The sequence below is a fragment of the Echinops telfairi genome, unplaced genomic scaffold (genome assembly GCF_000313985.2).
Source record: "Echinops telfairi isolate 266 unplaced genomic scaffold, ASM31398v2 ScPeMD7_443;HRSCAF=831, whole genome shotgun sequence".
Taxonomy (NCBI): Eukaryota; Metazoa; Chordata; class Mammalia; order Afrosoricida; family Tenrecidae; genus Echinops; species Echinops telfairi.
Genome location: NW_022104341.1, coordinates 2,834,406 through 2,850,658, shown reverse-complemented (window position 1 = coordinate 2,850,658; position 16,253 = coordinate 2,834,406). Strand labels below are relative to the sequence as shown.

The 16,253-nt window shown below is 35.7% G+C and overlaps 1 protein-coding gene across 4 annotated transcripts in view; it reads right to left on the bottom strand.

Moving 5' to 3' along the window:
* The window catches only part of ST7L (suppression of tumorigenicity 7 like), a 156,627-nt gene that overhangs the window by 112,710 nt on the left and 27,664 nt on the right, over positions 1-16,253 (bottom strand). For all 4 annotated transcript variants that reach the window (XM_004699174.2, XM_045291855.1, XM_045291856.1 and 1 more), the window contains exon 6: positions 3,838-3,916. In XM_004699174.2, the coding sequence (XP_004699231.2) occupies positions 3,838-3,916 (79 nt within the window). The remainder of the gene's footprint in view (positions 1-3,837; positions 3,917-16,253) is intronic.

The following is a 16,253-nucleotide window of genomic DNA, read 5'->3' as shown; positions in this document are numbered from 1 at the left end:
TACTATATCCTTATCAGATGTATGGTTTGCAATTATTTTCTCTTCTTTTATGAGTTATCTCTAACTTTCTTGATTATTTATTACAAAAATTAAAAAGCTTTTAAATTGTATTAAGTCCAGTTGATCTACATTTTCTTTTGTTATGTAAGGCTTGGTATTATATCTAAGTATTCACAGGCTTTGGATATTTAACCCTTATGTTTTCTTCTAAAAGTTTTGCACTTTAGCTCTCACATCTAGGTCTTTGGTCCACTTTGGGTTAATTTTTGTATATAGTATGAGATAAGGAACCAATTTTGTGCTTTTGCTTTTGGCTATCCAGTTGAGTCTGTATTATTTGTTGAAGCAACTATTATTTCTCCACTGTACAATATTGGCACCAATATCTAAAAACAACTGACATACATGCATGGGTATATTTCTACCCATCAATTGTAATCTATTGATCCAGAGACCTGTCCTTGTAGTAGTAGCACACTGTTTGGATTACTGTAGCTTTGTTTTATAGTTTGAAATCAGAAATTATGAGTTCTCCAAATGTTTCTTTTTCAAGATTTCTTTAGTCATGCAGAGCCTTTGCAGTTCCATATGAATTTTAGGATAAGTCTGCCTATTGGTAAAATGGCAGTTGGGATTTTGATAGAGATGACATGGAATCTGTAGCTCAATTTGGGGAGCACTACTATCTTAACAATATTAATTCTTCAAACCTAATGAATGAGATGTTGGTTCTCTGTATTTAAGTCTTCATTAACTTCTTTCAGCAGTATTTTGTAATTTTTAGTGTACAAGTCATGTATTTTCCTGGCTACATTTGTTCCTAAGTATTTTATTCTGCTGAAAAATATTATAAACTAAAATATTTCCCCAATTTTACTTTGCCTTGTTATTGCTATAGGATAAAAACACAATAGATTATTGTATATTAATTTGACATCCTGAAAATTTGTTGAATATATTAGTTTTGCATTGTGTTTGTCTGAAAATGTCCTAATTCCACCACTGTATTTGAGGAACAATTTTACTTTTGCTGGCTCTATGACTGTTGGTTGGCAGTTTAGCTTATTCTTTCAGTTTTGTATGTCATCCCACTGTCTTCTAGCTTGCATAGTTTCTGCTGATAAATCAGAGCTTAATCTTAAAGGTTTTCTTTTGTAGGTAATTTATTTTCCCCCAAGCTGCTCTGAGTGTTCTTTCCTTGGGTTTGGTTTTGAAAAGTTTGATTATGGTAATGCCATGGTAATTTTTGTTGGGGTTCTTTCTATTCAGTTTGTCATTCAGCTTTTTGAGTGTATAGCTTCTCATTTTTCATGATGAAAGGAAGTTTTCTTCCAATAACTATTTGACAATTTTGACTGTGAATTTTGTTGCTTCTTCCTGCATTGGAATGGTGATCACATGTAAGTTGTTCCTTTTGATTATGCCCACTTAATTATTAGACTTTCTTCAGATTTGTTCTTATTGTTCTAGCAGCCTAGTATAGGAAGATTTGTTTTCAATCTCATTAATAAGGCCTTCCTTTAATTTAGTTCTGCTACTTTGCTCTTTCACTGCATAATTTATTTGTGAAATACTAATATTAATCTTCTGGATTTCTATTTGCTATTTTTATATGGTTTCTAATTTTTCATTTAGTTTACAGACTTGTTTAGTGTTTTCCTGAATTCTTCTAAAGTTTTTGTTTTTCTTGATTTTGTCTGTAGTTTTCTCAATCTTTATCTCATTCCATTTAAGAAGTCTAAATATTATTTTGAATTCTTTATTGGGTAGTATATTGTTAACTGCTGTTGCATAAGTATTTAATTGATGATTATATGTTTGTGATACATCCTATTCCCTGATAGGTATAATACAGAATGTGAGTGTGTATATCATTGTTTGCTGTGCTCTCTGGGTTCAGAGCAGCTGATATGCAAGTAGTTTAAATGGGCTTAAATGGTGGCTGAGGTCAGGGTGCTTTTTCCTAGAAGCAATTCTTTTAGGCCTACAGGGCACCCTGGGGCCAGGGTGGCCAGATATGGAAGGAGTTTCCTGCCCATCTGGGGGGTAGCTATGGACTTGGCATTGAATGTTCTGTTGGTCTGATGATGGGGAGTTCATGCACCTGTAGACACAGGTGTGGTGCACTCAGCACCCCATTCCGTTCAAGGTTCCAGTCTCAGGCAGAGTAAAAGCTGCACTGGGGCAGCGGTGAGGTAAAAAGTGGAATATCACCAGCAGCTGGGTGGCTAAGGATGGGGGATGGTCATATTTCTGCTTACATGAAGTATATAGTGAACAAGTAAGGATCCCACCTTTCTTGTTGATAGCTCCCAGTGTGCCTGGATGGAATGTTGCTGGCAAAAGTTCAAGATGACTGAGCTGTGTCAGGGAAATCAACAATTCACCTGTCTCCTGTGTGGCCACTTCTGTTCAGCTTCTTCAACTAGTTGGTATTGAATCCTTTGTTTGGTTCTCTATCCTTTCTTCTGAAGCTCAAGGTTCCAGTATTATCGTCGGTATCTGTTACAGCAGGTCTCTAGTCTCCTTATTATAGAAGGTCTGTGTAGTGAGTCTGCCTGATTCTCCATCTTTCTGAAGTCTGGACTATTATTTTCTATACTTTAATTCCCCCCCCACCTATTTATGCCTTTGAATACAAAGTAAATCCCTTAAATATCATACACTTTTATCATATCTTGGTTTGTTTTATACTCTATTCTGCCAATTTCTGCCATTTAATTGGAGTGCTTAATCCATTTACATTTAATGTAATTAATGATAAGGACTTATTTCTGTCATTTTACTAATTTTTCCAATATGTTTTATACTTTTTGTTCATCAATTTCTTCATTCCTGCTTTCTCTTTTTATAGGTATTTTTGTCATGTACCATTTGATTCCCGTCAAGTTTACTCTGTACATTTCAGTTATTTTCTGAGTTGCTAATATTCAAAATGTCCAGTTTTCAGTTTGTGGTTGATTCTTATTTTACCTGTTTTTTTTCATGACTTTTCTGAACTAATTTTGAAGTTCTGACTTCTTTGTCGCTGAAGTCTCTGTTCTGTTAGCTTAGTGATTAGCTAGAGCATTCTTAAATGGCTGGGTCCAAAACAAAATAAAAAAACGTTCTCAGTGTCTGCAGATGGGCTCTGTATGTGTGCTGGGGTGCCCCTATAACCAGACAGTTTACAATTCTATCTTAGCCTTCACTTTCCACTTGTACAGTGCCTGAAGAGTAATCAGAGGTGAGAACTTGAGACTTTCTCAGGAACATTCACTGATTACTCCAAACGGGGATATTTTTATTCTTGGTATTTATTTGATGTACATAGTCATACTTAATGTACTGTCTCATTTAGAAATTACATTAAACAATAAATATAAAACATAAAACTAGTACAAAAAGCTATTGAAAATATTGACATAAGAAAAGCAAACAAAGGAAAAATATACTAATAGAACTATGTCTTACTTATTTTGACTCCTATTGTCATGCTTCTAAGGCTAATAACAACCGAAGGTCCCAGAACTGAATAAATGTTTTAAATGGAAAACAAACTAGTGATGTTAAGTATTTAGTACTGGCTTAACTTTATCAATGATTATCACCAATTAGATTATCATTCTCCATTTAAAAAGTATTTCTAGCATATTTTATGCAAAAATACAGATAAATTTAGAGTCTTGGAAGAAAAACACAGATGTCAGTGAGCACTATAGATTTTTTTCTATTGTATGCAAAAACAGGAAGGGTTCTGCTAATGACTCCAAATATCCTTGGATCATACAAATGGAAACAAAATTATTTGCCTGGTCCCCTTCGAAACAACTTATTTCCCACGTATGTCAAACTTACTCATTGTTTAATTCTAAAGCTTGATAGGCTGCTTTGATTCGAGCTGGAGGATCTCGTTCCCTCCATGCCTTCTGCATAACTGTAGGGAAAATATTTTTTAAAAGTAGATGAGATGGTAAACTTAAATAATCTTATGCTAAGTGTATGAAGAACAAACTAGTGAGTAAACAGAGCTTTAAAGACGACATTCTTAAGTATGAGAAAACATTATATACATGACCCTAAAGAGAAATTTATCACTAATTTGGAAGTTTCACATATAATATCTGTTCTCATTGTGTTCTTAGATCTTAGTTACTAAGCCAAGCTATCACAACATTATTACATATGAACATCTAAATTCATGTGAAATTGAATTTCCATTACATCAGATTATAAACATAAAGTATTCCAATTTTACTTTTATCACGCTGAAAAAAAAACATTTAAAAAGCAAAGCCTGTCTAATAAATAATTTATTAAAGATATATGTTTGAACTTGCATTTTCTAGAAAAGGGCAAAAGAAAATAAGTAATTTAGAATATAGTGCATCTCTAGAAAATGTCAGGCTCTCTAAGATTCCCTAAAGTTTGCCTTTGGATCTCTAGAGAATAACATTAGTAGTTTTGCTCTCATTTATTTTGCAAAACTGGTGATTTCACATCAAGTAAACCTTCAAACTCAAGTAAACAAATAAACAAAGTGAATTCATAAAAGTATTTGGCCTATGCCAAGTTTGATAAGAAAAATGAGAATCTATGAATGTTGCTTTTAGAACAAAACCTACAACTGTCCAGAAAGAATAATGTGGAAAATGTTTCAGTTTTCCTTTGGAAACAAAATATTAGTCTTGGCTTAGAAAAGGAGACAATATATTCCATTTGTGTAACAAAAAAACATTTCTCATATCAAACATGTCACCAGCTAGCTGACAGTTAATGCTTCCTAAACCTGACAAATTGAAACAAGTCAACACTATCTGATAATGACCAGGTAAAGTGCAGAATTCTGCAGAAACACTAAGTTATTACTTAAAAGAAAGTTTATTATCGCACTTGCCATTTTGATGATGAAGCTCTTTTCTATAAGTTAAATTATATCTACAAACAAAGTTTGGCAATGAATCTTTACAAAAATGTTGATGATGAACCTTAATCAACATTTTTTAATGGTCATTTGCTATTCTAGTATATTAAATATTAGGTGCTATATCTAACCAATTCCTTTTTTATGGATAATTAGGTTAAACCTAAAATTTTGCTAATGCAAAAACAATTTGATTACCATCTTTCAATATATACTTTTGCATATCTCACTAGGCATTTTCATCTAGAAATGGAACTGTTAACTTAAATGTACGCATCCCTTAAAAGACTTTGACATATATTCTAAATTGCTCTCAACAACCAGAAAAGATACCAGAAGACTATTCCAAGATCAGGAGTCACAAACATAAATAATGTTTATAGAAGCTAGAGACATAAATGACTGAATTAAAACCACATGTATTGTCTAAATCGATAAACATAGTTAAAATATAGCTGATTTAAAGTGGAAAATGTGGAAATTTCATGTGGAAATGTAGATCTAGCTTTGCCATATTACTCAATATTCAATAAAATCTACATTTTTATATGAAATCTGATTTTTAAATGTTAAAAAATACAAACACCTTGAAAGCCAATAACCCTCAAAACACTGCAGGCTGGCTGTGAGGATATATTGGGTCTCTAACTTAAATAAACATATGAATGGGTGATAAAAAAAAAAATCTAATAATTTTTCATTACTGATTCAAGAGAAACTTGTCAAATCCTATGTATATACATTTTTTTAAGTTTAAAACTACTGGTACAAATCATTTCCTCTGTGTGAGTGGCTGACAAGATCAACGTGGGTCCAACAGTCCATTTCTGGGGTGTCATTCACAGATAGCCCACTGCCACTGAGTCATTTCAGTCTCAGCAGAGCTTCTGAGGCTGTAAATTTTTACAGGAACAGATAGCTGCATCTTTCTCCTTCAAAGAAACTGTTAAGTTTGAACTATTGCTTACACATCAGGGCCATCAGTCAATTTCTATCCATAGATAAAACCAAAAACCAGACTCACTGCCATCGAGTCAATGCTGACTCATAAATAGCCCCTGTGGGTTTCCAAGACTGGAACTATTTACTGGAGTAGAAAGCCCAGTGTTTGTCCCAAGGAGCTGCTGGTGGTTTCAAACTGATGACCTTTCAGATTCCAGCCCTATGAGTAACCACTAAACCATCAGGGCTCCTCATCCATAGAAAAAGTCTGTCCTTAATTGTAATCTTTAGCTGAGGTAATGCATACCTCTGTAAGTAAAGGAAGACATTTCAAAACCTAAAATGGCACAAATTGTTTTAAAGGAATCAACTTTATGTAATTATTTCCTACAGCTGTTCTACCTGACAATATGCCTCTGATTGGTCTAATTATCATACTAGTTCTTTTATACCATCTTCTCTTATCACAAAAGATGTGTTATGTTCCTTTCTCCTACATTACAAAAGGAAGGCCAACTTCTTACCTACCCCTGGGTTGTTCCAAGATGCAATGCTTTACAGTTCTAAAGTCTCTTGGTACCAAAGGTGCAATTCAAAATTCAGGTTTGGGGCAGTCAATGATATAAGTGATTGGTGAGCTCAGTTGCTAACTGAAAAGCAGGAAGTCCATATTCACCCAGGTGCACTTTAGAAGAAATCTATTTCTGAAAGGATGAGCATTGGAAATTCTATGAGAACACAGGTCTACTCTGACACACAGAGCACCCCAGGCGTCAAAACTGAATCCACAGTAACTGATAAACTGGTGTGTGTGTGTGTGTGTGTGTACTGAAATTTAAAGAAAAAATTATTGAAGATCTGAAAAATAATTCCTAAAAGATCGACTTATCCAGAAACTGTAACTAGACAATGCATTGTGTCTGTCATGTTAGAACATGCATAAGACACGAATACTGAAACCATGTAACAAGTCACCATTGTTCAAAACTCTGGGCAAGGACTAAATGTCTATGTTGCCTATGTTGTTGATAAAAAGAATATAGATGACTGTTAAAGGAAGGGGTCTTTACTTTGAGCACCATTAAAGAAAAAAGGCACAAATGGATGAGTGTGTTCAGTGATATACACTGAATTGAACCCTTTGGCACTAGAAATCAGAGCATTTTGTCATATAGCATTAACACATATTATAAAAGTATGTAGGGTCAAAGGCATAGAACCACCAGCATTCAAAAGCAGCTTTGTCACCTACTCAGTAAAACACTCAACAGCATGTCTTTCTGTTATCCATGACTGAATACACTGGTAGCAATTTTGTGATGTAAAGAAAAGGAGAGAAAGAAAAGAAAAAAGGAACTACAACCCCAGTGTTAGTGTGGGCTGACTAGAGAAACAAATTCATAGACTTTCATATGTGTATACAAAAGAGCTTTATTTAGATACTAGAGCAATTGAATATTGAGAAAACATCCAGACCAGTCCAAATCAAGTCCATAAGTCCGGCATTAGCCCATATGCCCAACACCAATCTATAAAGTTCTCTTCAGACTCACAAAACACATACAATGATGCTGAATGCAGGAAGATCACAGGCCAGTGGTTGGGGAGTCTTGTGGATCTAGTGGCATTGTAAGCATCTCAGTGCTGGCAGGGGTCTCCACGTGGCTTCTCCAGCCGCGAGGCTCTGGCTCCCATCAGGCTGTCTCCATGTGTCTTGTCAGCTGCAATGTCTCCCAGGAAGTGATCAGAGAGAGAAAGAGAAAGTGTCTCCCGCCTCCAAGGAAGAATACTGGAGTTCCCAGAATCCTCAGAAGGCCATGTCCACATAGAGGCCTCATTGGCTTTGACCTGACTGACAGACTAGACTCCACTCCTTCACTCTTCATCCTCAAATTGACAACAAATTATGTAACTACCACAACCCCCTTTACTGATAACTGTTTTTTAAAAGATAATTTTATTGGTGGCTCTTACAGCTCTTGTAACAATCCATACAGCAATTGTATCAAGCATATTTGTACATATGTTGCCATCATTATTTTCTGAACATTTACTTTCCATTTGAACCATTGGTATCAGCTTCTCTTTTCCCCTTCATCCCTCCCACAATAACTGGTATTTTTAATCAAGGTATCTTATAATAGGTATTCCCACCTTTTCTTTGTTTTATATAGAATTTTTTAAAAAGTAAAGTTTGCTATTAGCAATAGAGTACCTTATGATCCATACCTCACTTGCCTGTCAAGTCATTGTACTATGATGGCTTGCATGTTACTATGATGCTTGAAGCAATGCCATTGATATTTCAAATCGCAGCAGAGTTACCTATGGTGGGCAGGAGTCTGGGATGCATCTAGATTAAGAACAGATGAAGAAGCAGGAATACACAATCCACTTCTGAGGGATGAGCCTCCAAAACTTTATAAATAGCAATGCAACACTGGTGGAAGATGAGCCCCTCAGCTAGAAGGCACTCAAAATATATTACTGGGGAAGAGCTACTCCTCAAAGTAGAGTCAAATGTAATGACATCAATGGAGCAAAGCTGTTGAGATGTTTGTTTGCTGATGGAGCATGACTCAAAATGAGAAGAAAAAGCTATAAACATCCATTTACAATCAAAACATGGAATAGATAAAGCATAATCTAGGGAAATTGGAAGTAATCTGAAATGAAAGAATATATAAAAATCCATGTCCTGGGTATTAGTGAGTAGAAATGGACTAGTATTAGCCATTTTGAATTGGACAATCATATGGTTTATTATGCCGGAATGACAAATTGAAATGGCCTCATGTTCAACAAAAAGAACTTTATAAGATATAGACTGAAGTACAATGCTGTCTGTGATAGGGTAATATCTCTAATTGGGAGACCAGTAACACCAGGTAATATCTCTAATTGGGAGACCAATAACACAACTATTATGCAAAGTTGCACACCAACCACGAAAGCCAGTATAAAGCAAACACAATCCTGGTACCAAAGCCAGACAATAACACACTAAAAGAAGAAAGCAACAGACTAATAGTTCTCATAAATATAGATAGAAAAATTACCAACAGAGTAATAGTAAACAGAATCCAAAAGCATATTAAAAAAGCCATACATCAGGACTAATTGGGATTTATACAAGATTCGACATTAGAAAACAAATCAATATAATACACCATACCAATAAAACAGATGAAAATATCCATAGGATCATGTAAATGAATACAGAAAAAGCATTTCGTAAAATTCAAACCTTTTCTTGATGAAAACCCTAGAGAAGATTGGAGTAGAAGGGAAATTTCTCAATGATTCGAGGCATAAATGAAAACTCAACAGCATTATACTTAATGAAGAAAGACTGAGAGCTTTCCCCTTGAAATTAGGAACAAGATAAGGGTGTCCACTCCCACTTCTGTTCAATATTACATTAGAAATTCTAGTCAAAACAATAATACAAGGGGGGGGGGAAGAAACGAAAGGTATTCAGATTAAAAAAGAAAGAGTAAAATTAGCTCTATTTGTGGATATGATCCTATATATAGAAAATTCCAAAGAATTCACAAGAAAATTTCTGGAACTAATAGGAAATTTAGTTTAGAAGCCCTGGTTTTGTAGCGGTTCTGCATTGGGCTACCAATTGTAAGCTCAGCAGTTCAAAACACCAGTGTTTTCCAAGGAGAAAGATGAGGTTTTCTACATCTACAAGAGTTACAGGCTTGGAGGCTCACAGGGAGTGGTTCCACCCTGTCACTATGAGTCAGAACTGACTTTATGACAGTGAGATTGTTTTGTTTTTTTGAGTACAATTGCAGCATTCCAAGTCAACTAAACTCATTTAGGCTTCTATATACCAGCAATGAAAAATCTAAGAGGAAAATTAGGGATACAATTCCATTTACAATAGCATATAAGAATATAAAATACCTAGAACTAAGTCTAATCAGGGACACTGAAGACATATACAATGAAAACTATAAAACACTGCTGAAAGCGATTAAATAAGAGAAGTAAATGCAAAGATCTTTCATGTTCATAAATTTTGCTAAGATGTCAATCTATAAAGTGAATGAAATCTCAACCAAAATTCAAACAGCTTTCTTCCTACAGAAGTGGGAAACCATGTATATGGATTGTGGTAAGAGTTGTATGAGCCCTAATAAAATGATTTTTTTAAAAAGAGAAATATATAAATCTTGATATCCCCTTATAGAAGGGTCATAAGGAGATGAGCCAGCCAGGGCGCAGTGTAGCAATGATGAAACATACAACTTTCCTCTAGTTCCTAAATGCTTCCCCTGACCACCACCCCCACTATCATGATCCCATTTCTACCTTACAAATCTGGCTAGACCAGAGGATGTATACTGGTACAGATAGGAACTGGAACTGGACAGATGATCTCTTCAGGACCAGTGGTGAGAGTGGCAATACTGGGAGGGTGGGGTAGATAGGGGGAACCAAATACAGGGATCTACATATAACCTCCTCCCTGGGGGATGGACAACACAAAAGTGGGTGAAGGGAGACATTGGACAGTGTATGATATGACTAAATAATAATTTAGAAATTATCAACGGTTCATGAGGGAAGGGGGAGCAGGGAGGGATGGGAAAAAATGAGGAGGTGATACCAGGGGCTTACATGGAGAGCAAATGTTTTGAGACTGATGAGGGTAATGAATGTACAAATGTCCTTTATACAATTGATGTATGTATGGATTGTGATAAGAGTTGTATAAGCCCCCAGTAAAATGATAAAAAAAAAAGTGGGAAACCAATCTTCAACTTTACATGGAATGATGAGAGGCCTCAAATACCGAAAGCAATGTTGAAAGAAAAAAAATGGTAATAGTAGGAATATTCACACTTGCCAATGTTAAACCATATGATATTGTTGTCATCAAATAGGCCCCAACCCATTGCGACCCAATGTACAACAGAATGAAACACTGCACCAGTCCTGTGCCAGCCTCATTGTTCCTATGCCTTTTTAGCCTATTGATGCTGCCAATGTATGAATCCATCTCATTGAAGGCTTTCCGCTTTTTTGATATCTTTCCACTTTACCAAACATGGTATACTTCAAAACATACTATACAAACAGATAAATAAAACAGCCTGGTACTTATATAGCAAGTGACACATAGATCAGTGGGATGGAATTGACAGTCCAGAAATAAACCCACATATCTTATTTTTGACCAGGATATTGTATCCACTCAATTGAAAAAGAAGAGTCTTTTCAATAAATAGTGTTGGGAAAGTTTGATTTCCAAATACAAAAAAAATGAGACAACAACAAATTCAAATTAGATTAAAGACCTGAATGTGTAAACTAAAACCATAAAATTCTTAGAGGAACAAGTAGGGGTGATGTTATCAGGCCTGTCTTCAAAATATTATTATACTGCATAATATAATAAAAGCATGAACAGCAAAAATAAAATGAATAAATGGAACCTCATACAAATTTAAAAGCTTGTTCATCAAAAGACTTTACTAAAAATGAAAAGTCAAGCTAACAACTGAGAGAATGGCTGACAAAAAGCTCATATCCAAAATACATACAAAATCTTGTCAACAACAAAAAAACAACCCACTCATAAACTGGGCAAAGTACTTGAATAGACAGTTCACCAAAGAGGACATTCAAATGGTCACCAATACATGAAAAGATGTTTAGCATCATTAGCCATCAGAGAATGCAAATCAAAACAATGAGATAACCATTTCACTCCCACTAGGATGGTTAAGATTGAAAATCAAAGACACACACACACAGAATAACAAATGTTGACAACGATGTGAAGAAATTGGAACCTTTATCCATTGTTGTTGGGAATACAAAACAGGACAGCTGTCATGGAAAACAGTGTAGCAGTTCCTAAAAACGAAATTACTATACAGCCCAGCAATTCCAATCCTAGTTATATACACAAAGATATGAAACAGAAGCTTGGAGACTTGTACACCCGTGTTGTAGCACTATTCACAATAGCCAAGAAGTGAAAATAGCCTAAATTGCCCATTAACAGATGACTGGATAAGTACAGTATATATAGCCTAAAACGGAATACTATTTGGTCAGTAAGAGAAATGAAGTCCTTATAAATATTGCCATATGGATGGAGCTGGAAGGCATTATGCTGATAAGTGAAATAAATCAGCCACAAAAGGACAAATACTGTATGACCTCACTTATGTAAAAAGATAAGAAAAGGCAGGTGTATAAAGAACCAAGTTTATTAGTAATTACCAGGGACTGGAAGAAGGGGCAATAGGTGGTTAAAGGTGTTGGAAAATGGCACTGATTGGCAGCACTGCACAGTTTATTGTAACTGCTGTCAGTAAGCTGTACACCTGTAAAAGTTGAGTTGGCAAAATTTGTGTGATATATCTATAACAACAAAAACAAAAGAGGGTAGCTGCTGAGACTTTTATAAACCAAAACTTCATGTAATTTGGTTCTTTGTCTTAAAATTGTAAGGATATGTAGGTTTTGTGGGCTATCCTAGTTGACTGCCCTAATTGCATGTTTAGTTCATCTGTTATAAGTGTGAGAATTTATGCTTTCCGATGGGACCTCTAGGTACAATAATTGGTCTCTACTCTTCAGGAGCAACAGGGGTCGGGGGTGGGGGTGTGGAATTAATTGTCTCCATGAACAACTGCCTCTTTTGCTATGACATCAGAGAACTAGATGGGGTCCAGTTACCATTACTGAACATTTCAATCAAAGATCCAGAACAAGAGAGGGTAATGTTGGCCCACAAGCTATATAAGGCCAGCAAAATCATCATTATCAGCTAATATCACATGCCTCACCAAAGAGAAGCAGTTTCAACCATAACATTAGGGATGAGTTACTTAAATGTTTGACCAGTATGGCCTAAGAATGTTATAAATATCCAATGGCCCTTAATAGCAAAAAGGTTCCCCAACCCTGATCTTGAGCATTGGTTCCTAAATTTATTTGGCCTACCACCCCCTTTTCAGAAATCAATAAATAAATGACTGAGTGCCCCACTGACAATGAAAACTTTTCTACTGTAACTCATAATCCAGGTTAAAGTGTATCTGCTTTTTCAGCCCCCGTTTCATCCCACCACCACCCCAACCCCGACCCCTAGGGCCAGTATCATTCACTTTAGGAAACATTGATCTAGAGAATAATCCTGATTATAAGGGAGGGAATGAAGAACAGATATTCAAATTATCATGGATTCTATATTTCCTGGAGTAATTAAGGTGGATTAGCCCCTGAAACTATTGTCCTCAGATAATCTTTGCACTTTAAACGAAAAATATCCCCTGAAGTAATAAAACAAAGCAATAATTTAACTTTACTAGTAAAAAATGTCTGCCTTTAGCATTATGCTATTTTAAGGACTATCTATATGGGATCGAAGCGACAACAGCAACTTGCAAGATGAGATAGAAATGTTTAGGAGTCAGTGAGTTTATGTTGCCTGAGGAGGAAAATTTAAGAAAATAAGGATGATATTTGTTTCATCAATACAAGAATTTAATCAATGTCACTAAATGGTACATGTAGAAAACTATTAAATCAATATACATTTTGCTACGTATATTCTGAACAACACTAAATAAATAAGAAATTTTAAAAAGAATAACACTAGCAGCAATGCCATATTTTGGCCAAGTTATAACTCGAGTCAAATGTATTTATCATTCCATCTTTAAATTCAGATTCAGAGAAAGAAAGTTGTTATCTTCATCTTATTTTAATTAAAAATTGAAGTCAGATTTCTGCTGAAAACTAAGTCTGATTTGTTTGACAATAAAGACCCACCAAATTATTTAGGATATATTAAAAATATTTTCCAATGTTGAAAAAGCCAAATGTGTAGCCTCAAGGATTTGACAAAATATAAATAAGTCAAAGACCCAGAACAAAAAGTCATATATCATTGTGAATGAAATAAGAGTGCGGAGTAGAGACCCAAAGACTACCTGTAGACATCGGACATCCCTTACAGAAGGGTCACAAGGAAAAGACGAGCCAGTCAGGGTGCAGTACAGCACCGATGAAACATACAACTTTCCTCTAGTTCTTTAATGCTTCTTGCCCCAGCTATCATGAGCCCAACTCTGCCTTACAAATCCAGCTAGACCAGAGCAAGTACACTGGTACAGATAAAGAGCTCAAAACACAGGGAATCCAGGAGACAAACCCCTCAGGATCAATCATGAGAGTAGCAATACCAGGAGGCTAAGGAGAAGGTGGGGGGAGAGAAAGGGGGAACCAATCACAATGATCAACATATAACCCCCTCCCAGGGGGATGGACAACAGACAAATGGGTGAAGGGAGACATCAGTCAGTCTAAGACATGGGGAAAAAATTATAAATTATTGATTCATGAGGGAGGGTGAGGGAGGGGGGTAAGTGAGCTGATACCAAGGGCTCAAGTAGAAAGAAACTGTTTTGAAATGATGATGGCCACATATATACAAATGTCCTTGACACAATATATGTATGTATGTATCCTTATAAAGCTGTATGAGTCCCCAATGATTTAAACACACACACACACACACACACACACACACACACACACACTAAATAGGTCATATGATATCATTCAGAATTTTAAGAGAATTTAAGTTTTTAGAAATTTACATACATTTTAATTGTAAAATTTATATACATTTTAAACGTAGAAAATTTTATATATATTTTAAACGTAAAAAGACATTTGAGTGTGATAAAAGACTCAAGATAAAAATAGTTACATGACAACAAAATTATGTTGTGCTGTGGAATGACCATGAGTTCAAGAAGAAAAACAATAGACAATTTCAATAAAAGAATAAAAAAGAATACTGCAATGATAATATTGACGAACATTTGTTCATGTATTTTTCAATGAATAACACTGAATATTAAAGCATTTTAATATAGGAGCTCTGGTGGCACTGTCAGGTAATCTTTGAAGAAAAATTAGTCTATGGGCTACTATAAGGACATACAGTCTAAGAGGAAGGTAGGGGAAGATGGGAAGAAAGGGGGAACAGGGGGAACCGATTGCAATGATCGATGTACACCCCCTTCCCCCCCACCTCAGGGAGACAAATGGATGGTGTAAAATGTAAAAATAAAAATAATTTATAAATTATCAAAGGTTCACAAGGGGGGGAGGGGAAGGGAGGAGGGGTAAAAAGAGGAGCTGATACCAAGGGTTCAAGTAGAAAGAAATTGATGATGGCAGCATACATACAAATGTGCTTGATACAATTTGATGTATGAATTGCTTAAGAATTGTAAGAGCCCCCAATAAAATTATTTATTTTAAAAAAAGATGCATACCTTCAGAGACCCTACATATGGTTTCTATGACTTGGAATTGACACAGTAGTATTGGGTTTGATTTGAGTATACTCATTTTAAATGTCTGAACTTACATAATGTGTCAAATATATATTCTTGGAAACTATATAACCTCGTGGTGTCAATTTAAAAATATGTGAAGGCAGAAGGGTCACAGGAAGGAATGTGTGAACCAGGATGCAGTATAGCACTGATGAAACACACAATATTCCTCTGGTTCCTTGAAGCTTCCCCACTCCCCACAATCATGACCCAGTCCTGCCTTTCATTGCAGGCTAGGTCAGAGTATGTACACAGGTAGAGATAAGAGATAAGAGCTCAAGACACATGGAATTCAGGAACAGAAATGGAAGTAGCGATACCAGAAAGGTAAAGGGAAGGTGGGGAGAGGAGGGAGGAACGGGGAACAGATCACAATGATCAACACATAACCACATACTCCCGTCCAGGGGGACAAACAACAGAAACCACGGGGGAAGGGACACTTCAGATGGTGTAAGATATGAAAAAAAATAATAACTTATAATTTATCAAGGGGTCATGAGAGTGGGAAGGGGGGAGAGAGGGAGAAAAGAGGAGCTGATACGAAGGGCTCAAATAGAAAGTAAATGTTTAGAAAATAATGATGGCAACATATGTACAAATATGCTTGATACAATTGATGTATGGATTGTTATAAGAGCTGTAGGAGCCACCAATAAAATGATCTTTAAAAAAAATGTGTGAAGGGATATCTGATGGGTAATTTCATATGTCATCTTTGCTAGGCTATGGCGCCCAGCTGTTTGGTCAAACACTACTCTTGTTGTTATGAAAGTCTTTTGTAGAGATGATTAACATTTATAATCAACTAACTTTAAGTAAAGGAGATTATCCTCAATTATGCTGGTGAGTTGCTTCCAATCAGTAAAAGGCCTTAAGAGCAAAAATGAAGTTTCTTGGAGAAGTAATCCTATAGCAAATCTGTAACAGAGGGGGTACATGGGAGAGGGGGAGGTGGGGGGAAAGGAAGTGGTGTTAACAAACCCAGGGACAAGGGAACAACAAGTGATCCAAATCGGTGG